General features: G+C 44.2%; 2 protein-coding genes and 2 non-coding genes across 6 annotated transcripts in view; 3 read left to right on the top strand and 1 right to left on the bottom strand.

The window, feature by feature from the left end:
- Positions 1-4,034: 4,034 nt before the first annotated feature.
- Positions 4,035-10,520, top strand: LOC149322984 (translocon-associated protein subunit delta-like). The gene is made up of 6 exons (XM_089485832.1): positions 4,035-4,122; positions 6,002-6,120; positions 6,619-6,693; positions 7,568-7,657; positions 8,652-8,717; positions 10,388-10,520. Exons 1-6 carry the CDS (start codon positions 4,062-4,064, stop codon positions 10,490-10,492), a joined length of 516 nt encoding a protein of 171 aa, XP_089341958.1. The 5' UTR covers positions 4,035-4,061; the 3' UTR covers positions 10,493-10,520.
- LOC149322986 (small nucleolar RNA SNORA42/SNORA80 family) lies at positions 6,241-6,377 on the top strand. Its single transcript, XR_016279590.1, has one exon. It is a non-coding gene; the product is annotated as a small nucleolar RNA SNORA42/SNORA80 family (small nucleolar RNA).
- On the top strand, positions 7,327-7,463 carry LOC149322985 (small nucleolar RNA SNORA42/SNORA80 family). Its single transcript, XR_016279591.1, has one exon. It is a non-coding gene; the product is annotated as a small nucleolar RNA SNORA42/SNORA80 family (small nucleolar RNA).
- Positions 10,521-12,081: 1,561 nt separating the features above from the next.
- The window catches only part of LOC149322983 (PDZ domain-containing protein 4-like), a 37,559-nt gene continuing 32,135 nt past the window's right edge, over positions 12,082-17,505 (bottom strand). For all 3 annotated transcript variants that reach the window (XM_089485816.1, XM_089485826.1, XM_089485831.1), the window contains one exon: positions 12,082-15,877. In XM_089485816.1, the coding sequence (XP_089341942.1) occupies positions 14,543-15,877 (1,335 nt within the window). In that variant the 3' untranslated portion in view covers positions 12,082-14,542. The remainder of the gene's footprint in view (positions 15,878-17,505) is intronic.

Genomic DNA, 17,505 nt, shown 5'->3' with positions numbered 1-17,505 from the left:
CTGGCCTTGCCTTATCTGTTTTTGTATTACTCTTGCAATCTTCCTATCCTTATCCTTGCTGTCCTGTGATTGTATACCTTTTTCCTACTGTAAGCCTAAAGTTTGCAATACTCTTCTAAGCAGATTTGTAAATTTATCTGTAGGAAATAGCCATTGAGCTACTATCTCCTTGTCTTCCTCCACATGAGTGGAATCATAATCTTCCATCTTTTCCTGTACTGATTCATTTGCTAATATTTCTTCTTCTAAATCCCACTGTTTCCATGTGTTTTATTTTCTTTGTACACTTCTTTGCCTGTTGTTCATCTCCATCTACTTTCATAAATCGGCTTGTTCTGAACCAAAGTTGTCTGTTTTCTGCTTGGTTAAATTTTTAGTTGTTTTAGTATGCATTTGTGCCTGCCCAGATTCTTTACCCCTTTCTTCAACCATTATACACCCTTTAGAGCCAGGCATCCACCTGGACTCTTTACCTCTTTTATTTTTTATTATTATGTGATCATTTTTACTTTCACTTGAAGACGTAAATATTTTCTTTAATCTGTCTTGACAATTCTCCCCAGAGACCCGCTGAGCAGTGGTCATTTGGGTAGCTTTTGTCATTTTGTGGCTTTCTTTATCTCTTTTACCTTCCGTTTTGCACTTTTCCTTATTATTTCTATCTATCTCTCCTTTACTATCCATTTATACTATGACCTACAACTCATCTTTTGGAGAAGGGGTTGCCTCTGTCTGGTTAGCAGGGCAGGTAAAATAAAACAGAGGGAGAAGGTGAGTTGAGTCCCAATGGAATATAACAGAAAATAATGTGGACTCCTGCCTCACAGTTAGTGCATGGGGAAGAACCCAGTGAAAGTGGATTGATCACCCCTGCTGTTAGTGCATGGGGAAGAACCCAGTGAAAGTGGATTGATCACCCCTGCTATCCCGCACGCCTGGAGGCAATGCCTGAAGCTGACCTGACCCTGCAATATATCACTGAGAGGCTGCTTGAAGAGGAACAGAGACCGCTTGATAGATTCCAGTAGAGGAAAAGTTGTACAGCAGGAATCAGCCATGGCAAGTGGAATGGAAATGAATGTTCCAGAGAAGCAACGACCCAAGAAGCAGGCAGTGAAGGGTAGAGAGAGCCTTAGTAGTGAAACGCTGTTACCAGTGTGGATGCACACAGCACTTGCATGGCTCACTTGTGGGACAATGCTGATAGAGCCAAGCAGCATGGTAAAGGAATGTGTTCACAGTTTTTCTCAGTTGTCATGGGTGAATCTGATGGGGTCACTGATTATTAGATTCTGGTTGTAGTCAACATTTGGCCAACCAGAGAGATGTGTTTGCCACTTAGAACACTGCATCCAAGGACAATGTCACTTTGGCTAATGGGACTAGATCTCCAGTGAAAGGGCACCTCCCTTGGTGAGATTCTGAACCATGGTATTCTCCAGTTTTCATGCCTTATTCCTCCGAGTCCAATCCTTGCTTATGTATGATCTGTTCAGCATACACATTAGACAGAGTGATAAAGTGCAGCCTTGCCTACTCCCTTCCCAATTAGAAACCATTTAATTTCTCAATATTCTGTCTTGACAGTGGCCTTCTTGTCCTAGGTACAGTTTACGCATCAGGAAAATCAATTGTTGTGGTATACACCCGCTTCTACATATACGTTTATATTGGGAGAAAATATATGGTAGTGGAACATTTCTCATATCTGTATGGGACTCACAAACTTGTTGCCTGACAGGAATGTTAACTGCTGATGTTGAGACTCTATCAATGAGAGACCTCCAAGTCGCTTATGGTCAATAGCCCTGCTCAGGTCTTGCAGACTCAGGGCAGACGTGGTTTCCTTGACTGAGTTTATCCATCTGTAATGCTGTCTTCTTCCTCTTTTCCTACTGCCTTCTTTTCATCTTATCATCTTTTCTAGTGAGTCATATCTTCTCATGATATGGCCAAAGCATGGGAGTCTCAGTTTAGTCACCTTGGCCGTATCCACACTGCAGAAATAGCTTGATCCCACTTTAATTGCCATGACTCAATACTATGGAATTCTGGGAACTGTCATTTACTGTGACACTAGATCTCTTTGACAGTGAAGGCTAAATGTCTCGCAAAGCTACAGTACCTAGAATCCCATAGCACTGAGCCATGACAGTTAAAGTGGTGTCAAATTGGCTTGTTTCTGCAGTGTGGATGCAGACTTGTCTTCTAGGACAAGTTCAGGCTTGATTTGCTCTTGGATCAGTTTGTCTTTTTAGCCATTCAGTATCAACAGAACTCTTCTCCAGCACCACATTTCAAATGAATTGATTTTCTTCTTCTCTTCTTCCACAACCATACATAGAAATGGAAGACAGTATTGCTATAATTTATTGCTGTGAAACAAGCAAATTTATTGCAGCACATGCTTTTGCAAAGTAAAACCTACTTTCTTAGATGTATAATAATATTCTATCCTCTGGGAGCATGTTTGCACGTTAAGTTTGAAAGTTATAAGCAATGAGTTCAGACAGATATGACACACACACAGTACATACCATGGCAATTATTCAAAAGTTTAAATGCTAATTCATTACCAAGACCATTTCTGTAGTATTTTTCAATAGGATCAAGTCTAGCTTTTTCAAGTTTTACAGTCATATTTGTTCAGGAGGAAACCTCATAGCTTTCAATGGGCTCCACTTTTCAGCAAGTGTCTGTTTACAGGATGGCAGACTTTGGCACTCTTCAGCAAGAGGCACTACAGGCTTATCCAAGTCTCCAATATAAGGATTAGCAACTAGAGGGCAGGGAAACAACCCAGGCACCCTATGCAGTAACAGTTTCTGCCCCTCAAGTGAGAGAGAGACGCATGGGGAAGACTGCCATAAGACTAGAACACGGAACAATGGATGCAAGCTACAGGAAAAGAGATTCCACCTAAACTTTAGGAGGACCTTCCTGACAGTAGGAGCTGTTTGACAGTGGAACACACTCCCTTGGAGAGTACTAGAGGGTTCTTCCAAGGAAGAACCCTTCCGTCTTTAAAAAGAGGCTGGATGTTTGTCTGTCAGGGGTACTTTGGTTGTCCTTTCCTGCATGGCAGGAGGTTGGACTGGATGGCTTTTGTGGTCTCTTCCAACTCTATGATTCTATGGTATTCATTGGCAGTCTCCCATCCAAGTACTAACCAAGGCTGGCCCTACTTAGCTTCCAAGATCAGGCAGGCAATGGTGCTTTTAGGGTATTTTGGCCCTTGGCCCCTTGTTGTTTTGTGTGCCTTCCACGTTTTCTAAGCAAGATTTGTTCAGAGGGTTTGGCATTGCCTTCCTCTGAGGCCGAGAGAGAGTGACTTGCCCAAGGCCACCCAGTGGGTTTCCATGGCCAAGCCAGGATTTGAACCCTGGTCTCCAGAGTCACAGTCCAGTGCTCAAACCACTACGCCACACTGACTCTCACAAGACATACTAACATGGCTTTTATTTTTTTAAAGCAGTGGTCCCCAAACTGTGCCCTTTAAGGAATGTTGGACTTCAGCTCCCGTAGTCCCGTACTATTTGCCAACACGGCTGAGGCTTCTGGGACCTGAAGTCCAAAATCTCTTAAAGGGCACAGTTTGTGGACCACTGTTTTAAAGTAATGGTTTTGAAAAGACTGAAGGCCAGCAAAGCCAGGTAACCCATTGCGCATGTGCGAACCATTCCCATTTTTATTGCCCTTTGTCAAGTTGCTAAGTCAGCGCCAAATAAGTCCCAGGCGGCCATGTTTTAGCGCCCTATTTGATCTCCTTATTTCTTTATAATCCCATCTCCGGACTGGAAACGTGTTCCACGTCACGCATGCGCAGTGCTGAACACGAGCGCCACAAAAGTCGCGGGCGGCCATTTTAGGACTCCTTCAGCGAAGGCCACGTCTCTTTCTTTCGGAGGCTCCTCCTTGTGTCACGTGACGGAGGACGGCGGACGAACGGCACTGATTGGCTGGTTGGCCAGTTCTTCCCGACATCCTCTGGGCGGGAGGCGGTATGATTGGCTAATACATCTCCAGGTGGGTCATTTTGGCCGTTCTTTTGCTGCTCGGCCATGGCCGGCTTGGGACCGCTGTGGTTCGTCCCTGCTCTGCTCCTGCTGAGCGGAGTGCGAGGTATGCAGACCCTGCGCAGCTTCCGTAGATTTCCTTACCAAGCAAAACAGGGCTCAGTTGACTATCCGTGGCGACATCCGCACTGCAGAAATAATTCGGTTTGACCGCGCGTTAACTCCCATGTTTCAAAACTGTGGAATCCTGGGAGCTTTGCTCTGGTGTTATAACAAACTGCAGCTCCTAGGGTTCCATAGCCTTCAGCCATGGCACTTAAAGCGGTATCAAACCGAGTTATCTCAGCAGTGTGGATGCAGCCTCCATGTTCTGCTTTCTAGTTGTTACTGTGATTAAACCCCAGAGAGGGAAGGAGAGAAGTCTCTTCCAAGAAGCTACACCAGTGGTTCCCAAACTGTGGTCTTCTACCTATTTTGGACTTCAGCGCCCAGCATTCCTGGCTGTTGGCCACGCTGGCTGGGGCTGATGGGACTTGAAGTCCAAAATACACGGAAGACCAAAATAGGGAATCCCTTATCTGCCTTGTAGAAACAGTCCAGGTTGACCCCACTTTAACAGCCACGAGTCCATTATCCTACAGAACCCTGGGATCTGTAGTTTTGTCAGCACTCTTCGGCAGAGGAGGCTAAAGACCTTGCAAAACTACAAATCCCAGGGTTCCATGGGAGGAAGCTGCGTCACTTAAAGTGATGTCAAACTGCATTGCTTTTGCAGTGTAGATTCACCCTAGATAACAAAATAATAATAATATCTAGTTGGGTGACTGTTGGTGCACAATCCAGAACTGCTGTCCAGTACATTCATCCCTCCGTATTTGTGGCTTTGATATTTGCAGCTTTGATTATTCACGGATTTGATTAATGTGTCCTCTCTAGGAATATCTAGGTCCTCCTCCAGTGCAACTCTATGGTCAACTTTAATTAAAAGCTGCCCTGAAAGACCTAGAGATTATTCCTAGAGAGAAGGCTCTACAAGTGACCTGGGAAAAGAGCTGACCAATGGTTTGGGAGGTGGCAATCCATGTTTTTTGTCCCTATACCAGTTTGACATGAAACCTAAGTTCTTGTAACACAGTATTGTCTCAAACATTATTTGGTTAATAGAAGTAAGTCAGTTTTCATGGGATTTACTTCCAGGTAAACAAGAGTAGTATTGTGTTGAGTGTTTCCTTCTCCATTGTTTTAAGGCAATTAGAAGTTGTGTTTAGTTTTGTGTAAACAGAACTCAAAAGTGTACTCACGTCTTGTTCCCACTGAGTCCGTATGAGGGTCTCAGGGTCCGCTTTAACTGCCCTGGCTCAGTGCTAGGGAATCCTGGGAACTGTACTTTATTGTGGCCTCAGAGCTCTCTGACAGAGTAGGCTAAACGTCTCACAAAACTACAGCTCCCAGCATTCCCTAGCATTGAGCCAGGGCAATTAAAGCAATCTCAAAAATACAGTACATTTCAATAAATAAACATTGATTTTGCCATTTTATGTAAGGGATGCCAATTTACTCTGCCATTGTTTATAATGGGACTTGAGTATCCATATATTTTGTTATTCTCAGGAGATCCTGGAACTAAACCCCAGTGGATACCAAGGGCCCACTGTAACCACAACACACCAAGCATTGTTCATAAATCTGAATGCAGAGCTCTGATCTCTGCATTTATATGGATTGTGTTTTTAAACAGTGGAAATTGTTTTCTTTTCTCCTTGGGGCCTTTTCTCTCTCAGCATCCTTAAAGATTCAGTTCATTAAGCAAGCAGTGTCTGCTCAAGACAGCATTGACCGATTTCCAGAAATGCCTCTTCTCCTGTGATATGCTGAGTCCTGGGCTCTGCCATATAGGCTATTCTTTGTGAATGGCTTCAAATACTGACATGTGCTTTCAAGCTGGAAAGTTTTTGATTCATAAGACAGTTTCTCTTTCCTATCAGCTGAAACATGCACAGAACCAGTCATCTCACCATCTTACTACACTACCTCAGACGCGGTTATCTCTTCTGAGACGGTCTTTGTTGTTGAGATCTCCCTTACTTGTAAGAACGGAGCTCAAGTGAGTGCCTCTGTGGCGGGCTTATTTCACTTTCTTGGGATTGCTGTCAAGGAGTCTTGGTACAGCTCTGGGAGCCGAGGGGAAGTGTTCCAGGTGTGTAATGTGCACATCCCAAATTGAGCATGGCTTTGGATTTATGGTAGGTCCTACTTCATGGACTTCTCATAGTGTACTCCATGCCACAGCAGCTTGTCTCCCTGAACCACTGGCTGGCCTGGCTTGCTGTAGCCCCAGCCACTGAAGTGGGTGATACATGCACATTTTAGGAAAGGGCAGAAAGCCACATTTGGAGGTCCATCTGAGAATCCTGTTTAACTTCAGACCCATATTTCTGGGTTCTCTCAAATCCAGTTACTCAACAGAACAGAGAAAGTCTGCTTTTCTTGCTGTTTGAGGCCTGTTGAGGCAACATAACACAGATCAGAGCAAGCCTTCAATATTAGCGTGTGCTGTGGATTTCTGTGGTTGTGTTGTTTGTCATAATTTCTCTTTTTGTAGAATGTGGCACTCTATGCAGATGTCAATGGCAAACAGTTTCCTGTCACTCGGGGCCAGGATGTTGGTCGCTATCAGGTGAGAACAAGCAGTGACTCCTGGTAGAGGTAGTGGAATGCTAATCCAAGTTACTATTGCTTTTTGTGTTCTTAAAATAACAAAGTAACATTGAATCTATAAAGGGTGCCAATACTGCATCCCCTCGCCAGTTTTTCTGAAAACATGTTGGAGGGAGAAAATGGGTAATTTCCCCCCCATGATTTCAAAATTTCAGATCTGATACAATTTGATGTTTTGTTAAAATCTAGCACCCTCACCCTTTCTTTCTTTTTTGTTTTTCTTGCATTTTTACTTTCATTGTTTAAAAATATTACAAGAACATTAAAATTACTAAAAAATAAATTAAGTGGAAATAAGCCAAATTCATTGAATTACTACAGCATTTTGGCATCGAGCTCCTTTACCAAAAGCTATGGTTCACATCACCGATAGTGAAGAATAATGGTATCGGAACAAGGTTATTGTATAACGTAATCTATCCATTGAGTATAGTTTGCCCATAATAATTTTTTTATAGTGATATGAAAACTGTTCAGCTTACCAGTAACTTGCTCTGCCAAATGGTTTATGGTATATATTTGATGTTGCCTTTTTACTCAGCAACATGCTGGTCATAGTTCTGTATGAATTGGGAGGAAAAGAGGCATAAACGCATGGTTCTAGATTTATGGTGGGTCTGACTTCATAGATTCCCCTTAGTGTGTTCCATGCTAAAGCAAGCTGCTACCCCGAACCATTGGCTTGTTTGGCTTGGTGTAGCCCTGGCTACTGAAGCGGGTAGTACATCTATGCAAGTGTGCCTGTGTACATATGTGTTTGTATCTCTCCCCGGTGGCTTGTGCAGTGCAGCTATAGTCTAGAAGTGGTCCTCCAATATTTATTTTGTTGCTAGGTCTCTTGGAGTATGGAGCACAAGCTGGCCCGCTCTGGAACCTATGAAGTGAAATTCTTCGATGAGGAATCTTACAGTATCTTGCGTAAGGTGAGCCTGCCCCCTGCTAGAGTGAAGGAGATGGCTTACTAAATAAACAAAATACTTTTATTTGTATACTACTACATGGTATACTACTACATCGAGTGGGGGGGTGATGTCTGCTTGTAGATATAAAGGGGGGTCCCAAGGATCAAAAGTTTGACTATCACTGACAGAGATTAAAGGGGAACAGATTCCTAGAAAATAATGAAGTGGGGAGGATGTGGGTGTTAATTTCATCATTTGGATTTGTAGGCAGTTTTAAAATTGGTGAAATTCTCTAGTTGCATAAAAATTGCTCTAGTTGGTGCTGTTTGCCTTGCAGTTTAATGCCTTGTGCTCTAACCAGTTAATATAATTGTTGTCACTTTGCCTTCTACCATTGTCTGGTTTTAGAAAAGGAATAAAGTTATATACTTCTGCATATATAGAGTGCTTGTTCGCTCAACTGCTGCCGTCTGTCTATATAGGGTATAGTTAGCTGGACCAAGTGCATCTCGTTATATGTTGTTAGTCTGCCACTTTCAGCAGCCCGAGTCAGCATAACCAATATTTATGAATGTTGGAAGTTGTAATCCAACAGCCTTCAAAGGGCTACACTTTGCCCACTCCTGAGCCAAAGTGAGACTTCCTTCCATGGCAAATTGCAAGGATCCCTTAAAGATCAGAGCTTCAGTGATTAAACATTGCTCCTACCTCTCTTGATACTGTTCTGAAAATATGCTCCCAGTACTTTCTTAGACTTTCAGATCTCATACCTCATCAACTTCATCTCATAGCTCAAGTTGCATCAAGTTTACGCAGTAAATCTGTGTAAACCTGATGCTGTTGTGTAACCTTTGGCTATCTTCTTCCTCTGCTGTATTCACCGTTGTACTTAATTCACTGTAGGGGAATAGTCATGGTACCACATTTGCTTCCCAACATTATACAATGGAGAGCTTGGTATAATTACCTAATTTGTGTGTGAACCAAGATAACCAATTATTTTCATTTGTCCTAGGCTCAACGCAACAACGAGGACGTCTCTGATATCAAGCCCTTGTTTACAGTCAGTGTGGATCATCGAGTGAGTAAAGGGGTAGGGGGAGTCTACTGCTCAGTAGAAAAGGGTAGTTAGCATTCAAGATAACATTGGGTGGATCATCAGGAGTTCCAAGAGTTAATCAAAGTGGGTTAACTATGTTGTTTATAGAATTCGAAAGCATAACCACGTTAGTCTGGAAAATCAGTATGCAAAAGCTTCTTGTAGCACCACTGAGACTAACTGAAAGAAAGAGGATGGTATCATGGGCTTTTGTAGATTGAGCCTACTTCCTCAGATGCATGTTTACAGTAGATTATCATTTCTTACCACAGTGTATGTAAGTGTCCTGTGATGAGTTCCTTTAAAGTTGCCAGATACACCAAACACTTAAGATGTTTGCCCCACTGGAATTGCTAATCTCCAGTTGCCAGTCTGTGAGGACAAGGAGAATATTTTTATACTCTTCCAGGATTGATTTAGGTATTGGATGAACTCATGTGCATGCGAATTTTGGTGCAGGAGAGCATGCAACTTGGCATCAGGCATAACAGGATGACCCCACGTACATTTTAGGGATAGGATAGTAACAGTTTACACCTGAGGCTGTGTATAATCTGGCCTTCATCTATCCAGAAATCCATCCTCCATAGTCAAATAAATTGGAATCTATTTATTTATTTATTTTTTCTGCAGTCTTTATTCAGATACAGAAATTCATAAAAGATGGCAATGAGGGAAAGCCAGGAAGAATAAGGTAGCATCATTTGTAGTATCTTGAAATAGCAAAGGGATGGAGGAGTAAAGATCTGTGGTGAGCACTGAAACCTCAAACATTGGAAAACCCTGGCTCCTGAAGTTTGCTGATGTTTCCCTTCCCACATGGGCTAAAACATTCCTTTAAAAAGAAAATGAGCCAAGAGAAATTGGTTTTCTGTGGCACTGTGATGAATACTGAATTGTACCCTTCTACAGCCATCTCTGCTCACTATCATTCCCTTTATTGTCCCATATACTAAATGGAGGTGTTAGGGATTAGGCAGTAATTTGGAGTTGGCCTTGGCTGATGACTCCCCCAGGCTGGATGAATTGCTACCCCCATGAGGCACTGTTATCCAGCACTTCTGGAATCACAGAAACGGTCACTAATTGGACATTATGGGTTGCAAACATCTTCCCAGGGATCATCCTGATCCCTGATTTACTACTTGACTGCTAAGATGATTCCAACAACATCTGAGCTTGGGCTAAACATTAATGCAATTTTCTGCCTTCTTTTGAAACCATCTGCTCACACAGCTAATCATTTTAAGTTTCTCGGTACAGTATTGCCCCCGTATCTACGAGTCCAGTATGCTTCCGCCAGATGTTGACTGTAGAGTTGTGCTGGAGGACCTAAAGATTCCTAGTTCTCTCTAGGCATTTCTAGTTCCTGAGCAAAATTCTATAGTATGCTTCCATTAAAAGTCATTAATTTCAGTAGGGCTTGCAAGTATCCATCATTTTGCGTCCAGGAATATACCCCCCATGGATATGTGGGTCATGCTGTACACCTCATCTTTGTAGGTGCTGTAGTGTGTTCTTCCTTTGGAATTTAGAGAAGAGTCAGAAGTAGAGTAATGTTGGTAATTCAGCTACATAGCATTTTGTACCTCTCTTTAAACATACAAAGTTCTATGACCAACCTGTTTCTGTTCTTTCTTCTCCCATTTCAGGGTGCCTGGAGTGGACCATGGGTTTCCACTGAGGTGCTGGCAGCCTTCATTGGTCTCCTAGTATATTACATGGCCTTCACTGCCAAGAGCCACATCCAAGCATAAGTCATTTCAGTAAACCCTTCATGCCAACCTTGCTGTTTTCTCTGTCTGTTCTTTCAGTGGTAGGGTAAAGGTTTCTTGGCTACACTGGGTCCATACCAGCTACTCCTGGTATCACTTCAGAAATGTAGCTGGCTGGCAAGTCTTGAAGGTCCACCATGCATTATTTTAGTAGGGAACAGAGCAATGAAAAAGTACAGGAATGTGTATGAAAACTGGTGTCACTGCTCAGAACAGCCTGTTAGAATTCAGGTAGGAAGTGTTTGTTCAGTACCTTAAAGTATATGCCTCCAAGTGGGCTGTTGACTTCAGGTGACACCATGAATTTCATAGGGTTTTCTTGGGCAAGGAATATTGAGAGATAGTTTGCCACTGCCTTCTTCTGAATGTAGTCTACAGCAATTATGTTCCTTGGCGTTTTCCCATCCAAGTACTAATCAGGCTTGACTCTGCTTAGTTTCTAAAATCAGACAGGATCTAGTGCCTTTAGAGTTTTTAGGTAACTCCATCTTGCTTGCCTATAAAATGAACTTTTTGAGGATGTCAGGGAGTTTAAATGCCTGTTATAAAATGATAGTGGATTCCTGGACTGAACCAGAGCATTCTGTACTTGAGTTTCCTGCGCTGAAGGAAGAAGCTCTACAGTGTCTTCAGAGGCCAGCTTAGTGGTAGGGATAAGGCTATGATGGCAGCCACTTCCCCACTTCTGAGCTTTGGGCCCATTTTCCTTTGCCTTAATCCTGTTAAGCAGCCTGTCTCTGGGTGCAGCAATATCCTTATCCCCCTAATGACAGGCTCCTGGTGTGAGCCAGAGCAGTGGGGGTGAGATTACACCATTGCTCTAAAGTCACATTAATGCGGGATTAAACAGAGAGGGGGAGCCAGCCACAAAAGGCTGTGGAGAAAGCATCTCTGACTTGAATATAACACTCACTGTGATCCTGAGACGCCATAGAATCAGTTAGGGATGGCTTCCTGTTTACACTTCGCTAGAGCAAAGGAGCCAGAGCTATCTCATTGGTGCTGTTTCTCTGCTTGAAGAGAGCTTGACCTTCCCTGACACCCAGAATAGTTTTCTGCATGACCTGCTCAACATGATGGAGTTAGTGTTGCTCAGCTGCTCTGTTCACCATTAGTCTTTGCTTTCCCCTAGATGTGTGAGATTTCTGGGACATGGGTGGTTGCTAATGTTGCTTTGTCCTGCCTCATCTAGGAGAAATAAGTGGGGTCCTGCCTTTATTACAATTTGGTAGGGTTTCTGGGCCTCTGCAGTTTCTACAAGGGAGTACTGAACCTCATCATTGAAGTCTAATTTAGATTTACTTCACAGGGCTGTTGCGGTGATAAAGCAGGGAGGAAAAGAGACACCATGAGCTTGTTAGAGTAAAGATGAGGGCAAGCAAGCAAGCAAGTAGCGAGTGTGTGGTACTAAAAAGGAAGCACATTTTCATTCTCCTTGTGAGCAATGGGCTTTTTATAAAGTGTGCCAAAATAGCCTGCAATCATGTCTGCTGGTTGCAGTGAGCACAAGCCATCAGCAGTGTGTATTGCACTATATGATGTCAGATTTGACATGCATATCTGATTGCTGCTGTAGCCAATCGAAGGGACATTCATTCCCACTTATGTGCTACCAAGCCTTGAAAGTAAATAGCAAATTCATACTGTGGACCCTTTGCCCTATGATACCATTGGTTGTGGTACCAGGGATGAGGGGGGAGTTCTTTTCTTTTCCTGTAGGCTATAGCATGGATTCTTTCCAAGAAAGCTTGGAGATTTCAGAAAGCTACGAATGCAAGAGTCTTCCCCCTTTATGCTTGTAGAGTTTATGGGAAGGGTGAGGATAATTAAACTGATTGATGTATTATAGAGCTGTAGTAAGGATAAATGATGCCTATACATAATCTCTCCAAAACAGGAATGGAACCATATTTTTGTTATATGTTACTAGATCATCATACAAAATAAGACTGAATCATTTGGCTGGTTCTTGCTGCAGTGGAATAACAGACCACGATGTTCATGGTGTTTGTATTATAACTTTCAGATTTGTGAAAATTGTGATGTACACTAGCTGCTTTTAAAAATGACATTGAAGTTCTAATTTCAACTGCCTTAAAACACTGAGCTGTAAACCTTTGTTTCATCTACACCAGTTGGTTCCCCAAACTGTGCTCTTTAAGGGATTTTGGACTTCAGCTCCCAGAATCCCAGGCTATTGGCCAACATGGCTGAGGTTTCTGGGAGATGAAGTCCAAAGTCTCTTAAAGGGCACAGTTTGGGGACCACTGATCTAGGTTATGACTGATTAGTGCATGTAAAACAACTGGGGAGAGTGGGTTGCATGGAGGTAGCCAAACCCATTTTTTATGTCTCCCACCAACCCCTGAAAATTATTTGCAGAAAATGTCTTTTGCATCCGCTAGGGGCCAAAAAAGTACAGTATATACTCAACTATAAGTCGACCTCATGTATAAGTCAAGGGCAGGTTTTGGAGCCAAAATTATGGATTTTGCCATGACCCATGGATAAGTCGAGGGTAAAATATGGAGGCTCCTTCAGTCTGTGTGTGTGTGTGTGTGTGTGTGTGTGTCCGTGTGTGTCCACGCAGCAAGAGAGACTATCTTCCACTGCATGGAGAAATCTGAAAGAGCTGCTATCACATTATCATACTGACCTATAAATAAGTCAACCTGGGATTTTGGGGCCAATTTTTGGGCACAAATATTTAGACTAGGGGCATTACCAGCCCCTGAGTTTCCACAGAGGTCTAATGGAGTCCCTCAACCTCTGGAACTAGTCTGCTCTTGCTGTCAACCGTACCGTTAGGTATTATGGGTTCTTCCTTATGTGGAAGTTGAGAAAACAGTGCAAATGCACTTATTTATTAGCTGATACTTCTGAAATCCTGAGGTCATGCTGCTAGACCTCATGAAGGTGACTTGCTCAGTGTATGGTTATGAAGTGCAACTAATTTTGTTTCTTCAACTGTCATTGTTGTGTGTCTATCTTCCCAAAGGAATATTGTTTGTTTAATTTACCCTCAGCGTGTTATTGACTCAAGGTGTGTGTTTATAGCAGGGCTATGTTATGCCAATGGGTTGTTATTCTCAGATGCCCAGCACTGTTCCACCTGAGAAATAAAGCCCCAGGAAACTGATTTTTATGAGGATGTTTTGCAATGACTAAAAAGAACAATTTTCTTTTTATTTTAACAATGCAAGTTCAGCCTTGGGATACAGGTTTTAACACAAGCTATCTGCTCCTTAGTCTAAGCTAATGTTCCTCCCCCTGAAGTCAGGACAGGAGCAATCAGATGGTAGAAAATGCAGGAAGGGAACGGTCACTTGTGAGATGAGCCTCCAGGGCCCAGACTTCCAGCTTGAAATAGAGAAATGAAACGAAATTGAGAGCCACAACCACAAAAGAGAAAGGAGAAGGAGAAAAAGAGAGAAAGAAAAAGAGGAAAGAAAGAGGTCACAACATCTCAACTTGGGTTGGATGGGAGGGGAGAGATCTTCACAAGTCTTCTTGACCTGTACGGGATGAGCCTCCTCTTTGCTTTCCTTGTGCTCTGCACATTCTTATGTAGACCACAGCTGGTTCCTTGTGCTTCAGAATGTGGTTGGCAGGGGTGAAGCCAGCAAAAGCTTTTTCCAGAAGCAACAGGTGGGCTTAGATGCCTTGCGCAATCACCTCTCAAACAGATTATTTGACCATCAGGAGGAACAGACCTTGTCCCACAGCAAGCTCCTGAGGGTTGCAAGCTTGGGGGAAGGGATCCCTCTACTTATCCCTCAATTCTTAAGGCAGGAAGGGATGCTGGGCTTACTGTTCCACTCTAAATTTTTGGTTCAGAGAGGTGGGCCCTTCTAAGCCCCACAGTGCTCAGGTGGTAGTAATACGATGTTTCCCTGGTGTGTTTAAAAAAATAAGAATAACCATCCTGGTAACGGAAGAATGGTTTATCCTGTCTTGGTTTTCATTCGCCAGCACACACCATGGGGTGTGGGAGAAAACCCCACTGTGGTTCTCTGTTCCCTTCCTGTGCACTCAAACAGTGGTGACAGACAGTAATGGGTTGTAAACCCTGCGTCCATCAGCCGAGCGGGTGCCGTGGGCCAGCATCTCTTGGATGGTAATCCAGTTGTCCAGGATGCGCCGACTCCGTTTCTTCATGGTTTTGCGGTGACTCAAGGCTAAGATGTTGACCTCGCTAGACACCCCCCGGGCTTCGCTGCCTTCCCGTTCCCTCAAACAGTCCAGCCGGCTCTGCATCATGAACTCGCGGCGCTTCCGTTGCTCCCGGGCCCGGATCAAGTGCTGCTTCCGTTCCTCTTTGCTCCAGTAGCGCCCCATCTTCATCTCGCTGACAGCATCATCATCTGTGGTCATGCCACTGCGTTCTTCCCGGATCTTCATAGCCCTGGCTTTGAGCAGCCGGTCCCTCACTGGTCTTTTGGCCACGTAGCGAGTGCCATCACTGCGCACCTTCACTTTCCACTCCATGCGGGGCTCTGCTTTGCCCCCGAGAGAGTCTTTACATATGCTGGCTAGGCTCATGGGGCTGATGGGAGCCGGTGGTTCTTCCCGCTGCCTCCGGCTCAGATAGGGGCTGCCTTCCCCGGCTGCCTTGGGGCTGCGCCGTACCCGCTCTTCCCGACGGAATTTGGGCTGTGGTGGAGAAGGAGGAGCAGTCCGGTTGAGGTTAGGGGGCTCAGCCAAGCGACGCAAGGGGCTCTCCAGCAAAGGGGTGCTTCGGCAACTCTCCCCAGTGTTGTAGGCACTGGTGCTGTCCTTGTCGGAGCGTTCTGGCAGCTCAGTGATGTCAGACAGCTCATGTTTCTTGGGTTCCCCTTCCAAGGTGTACAATCCTTCCTCTTCAAGCAGCCAGGCCTTCATGCAGCGCTCCCGGAGCTGCTGCATCTTCTGGGCCCGCAGGATGTTCCGGCACTTAAACTCCAGGTGGCGGAGCTCTTCCTCTAGCAGAGCCACCTCGTTGCGGTTGACGTCCAGTGCTGCGCTCACCAAGCCTGGGTCATTGCCATTCTCCAGGTGGCACTTCAGCTCTAGCAGCTCTCGGTAGCGTTCGTACTCTTCGTCAGTGAGCCCTGGCATCATGTCTGTAGCCATGGCGCTCGGGGGCTCCCCTGCCAGCAGTGAGTCCATACTGTAATGGAACTCACGGGGCTGTAGGCTGGGCCCAAACTTGCGCAGGGTCCCTGGTGTGTTGGCAGCACTGGGTGCTTCATCTCCTAGGAGGTCATGCTCCGAGCTCTCCTCGTTGCGTGTGCTTTCATCCGTGCGGCCGACGCCACTATCCAACTCCTGGCTGTTAGTCAAAGGAGTGGCAGGATCCACAGCAGGCTTTTCCTGTTGAGGCTCATTCTAGAGAGAGGAAGAAGAAGGCAGCTTTCAGAGAAAAGAATAGCATCTTCTGCCTAGGCTTTTGGCCCGGAATTTCCTACTTGCACCTTGGTTCCCAACCTTAAGACTCGTGCTTGGCAACTGAACCTTTACAGAGAACCGATTTGGAACTGGGTGAGGCTGAATGACAAGTGCTCACTGGCTCCACTCCATGACTGATTTGAGCCAAAAAAAATTTAGCTCCCACTTCTAAGATATGAACAGCTACAGAAGCTTAGTCAGAGTTTTTTTCTGATTAGGCATTCCCCTCCCAAGAATCCTCTAACCAAGCCTCCACTGCTTCCCATTACTGCAGAAATCATGGTATCATTCTTCCAGTTCTTACTTTATTATGGCTTTAAGGGGGCTTTATTTTTATGTTTGTCTTTCAGGCCTCTGAGGCACAACGATGTTGTAGCGCCTTACAGTTGCTACAGATTCAGTGTCAAGAAAATGAAGGGATGTGTGGTCATTGGTGCATTCCAGAAAGCCCACAGTTGCACATACACACCCATGCTAGAAAGTTCGTCATCCCTGTTGTAGCCCCTTGTGTTGTGTTAACAGAAAAACTGAAGAGATTTTTTCTTGAATGTGTCAGTTACTGGCTAAGTGCAGATGCAGGCAGGCCTTAAGCTTACCGGATCTATGTTTTGTTTTTTGCTAGTGCAAAATAATGGCTGAGCCAGTTCCCTGTGATTTCCATACACTAGGCTGACTCAAAACATACCCATCTATACCTGACTATATAATCTAACCAACCTATTATTGAGGTGGGGTGGATGGGGGCTTGGAGTTCTTTGTACATTTGTTAGATAGCAGGGGTTCAGAAATCTTTGCAAATTTACTGCTAATGATCCAGCAATCTTTTTTTGTAGCATGTAAGGTAAGACATGCAAGTGAGCAGCTTAGATGCATAAGAAGAGGGATTTGTCAGCCTCACTTGCTCACAGAAGATTATTACCAAATTCGGAGTGAACTGATCAGCAGCTTGCTTTCACCCCAAGTGCAAGCCAAGGATCAGTATCACACTGTAAGCATTTGAAATGCAAGTCAGAAGTAAATTTTAGCACTACCATGAACACAGTAATCCACATTAAAATGCTAAAATGGTTGGATCCATTCTGGTCTGCAGTAGAAATGACTGTAGCTCAGTGCAGAGTGCAGTCCCTGAAATCCCCAGGTAAGGCTGTAAAAAACCTATCTGAAATTGTGGAGAGCTGCTGCCAGGTAATTGGAGCTCCAAGCTTCCTTGGAGCAATGCACACATTTGGATCCCATGATGGGAGAAAGTGGTAAATACAGTTGGCCCTTATCCATGGAATCAGCCATCCATAGCTTAAAAATATTTAAAAATATATATACATTCCAAAAAGCAAACCTTGATTGTGCTATGGCTGTTTCCTCTGTTCTTATCCGTTTGATACAATCATAATGCCTAACATACTTGGAGGGTACTGTGGTGTCATGGATTTGTATATTAAAATGTTGCTTGATTTATTGTGCGAGTATGAGGGATGTAGCAGTTGATTGCAGGGAGAGAATGGAGTGTTGAAGTGGATGCTGGTTGGAGGAATGTTTGAGGAGACTTGCATGGGACAGTTCATGAATGG

Source organism: Sceloporus occidentalis, unplaced genomic scaffold (assembly GCF_023333645.1).
Source record: "Sceloporus occidentalis isolate IW3139 unplaced genomic scaffold, rSceOcc1.0.p SCAF_1, whole genome shotgun sequence".
Taxonomy (NCBI): domain Eukaryota; kingdom Metazoa; phylum Chordata; class Lepidosauria; order Squamata; family Phrynosomatidae; genus Sceloporus; species Sceloporus occidentalis.
Note: the sequence above shows the minus strand (reverse complement) of the source record. Positions and strands in the feature narration are given on the sequence as shown.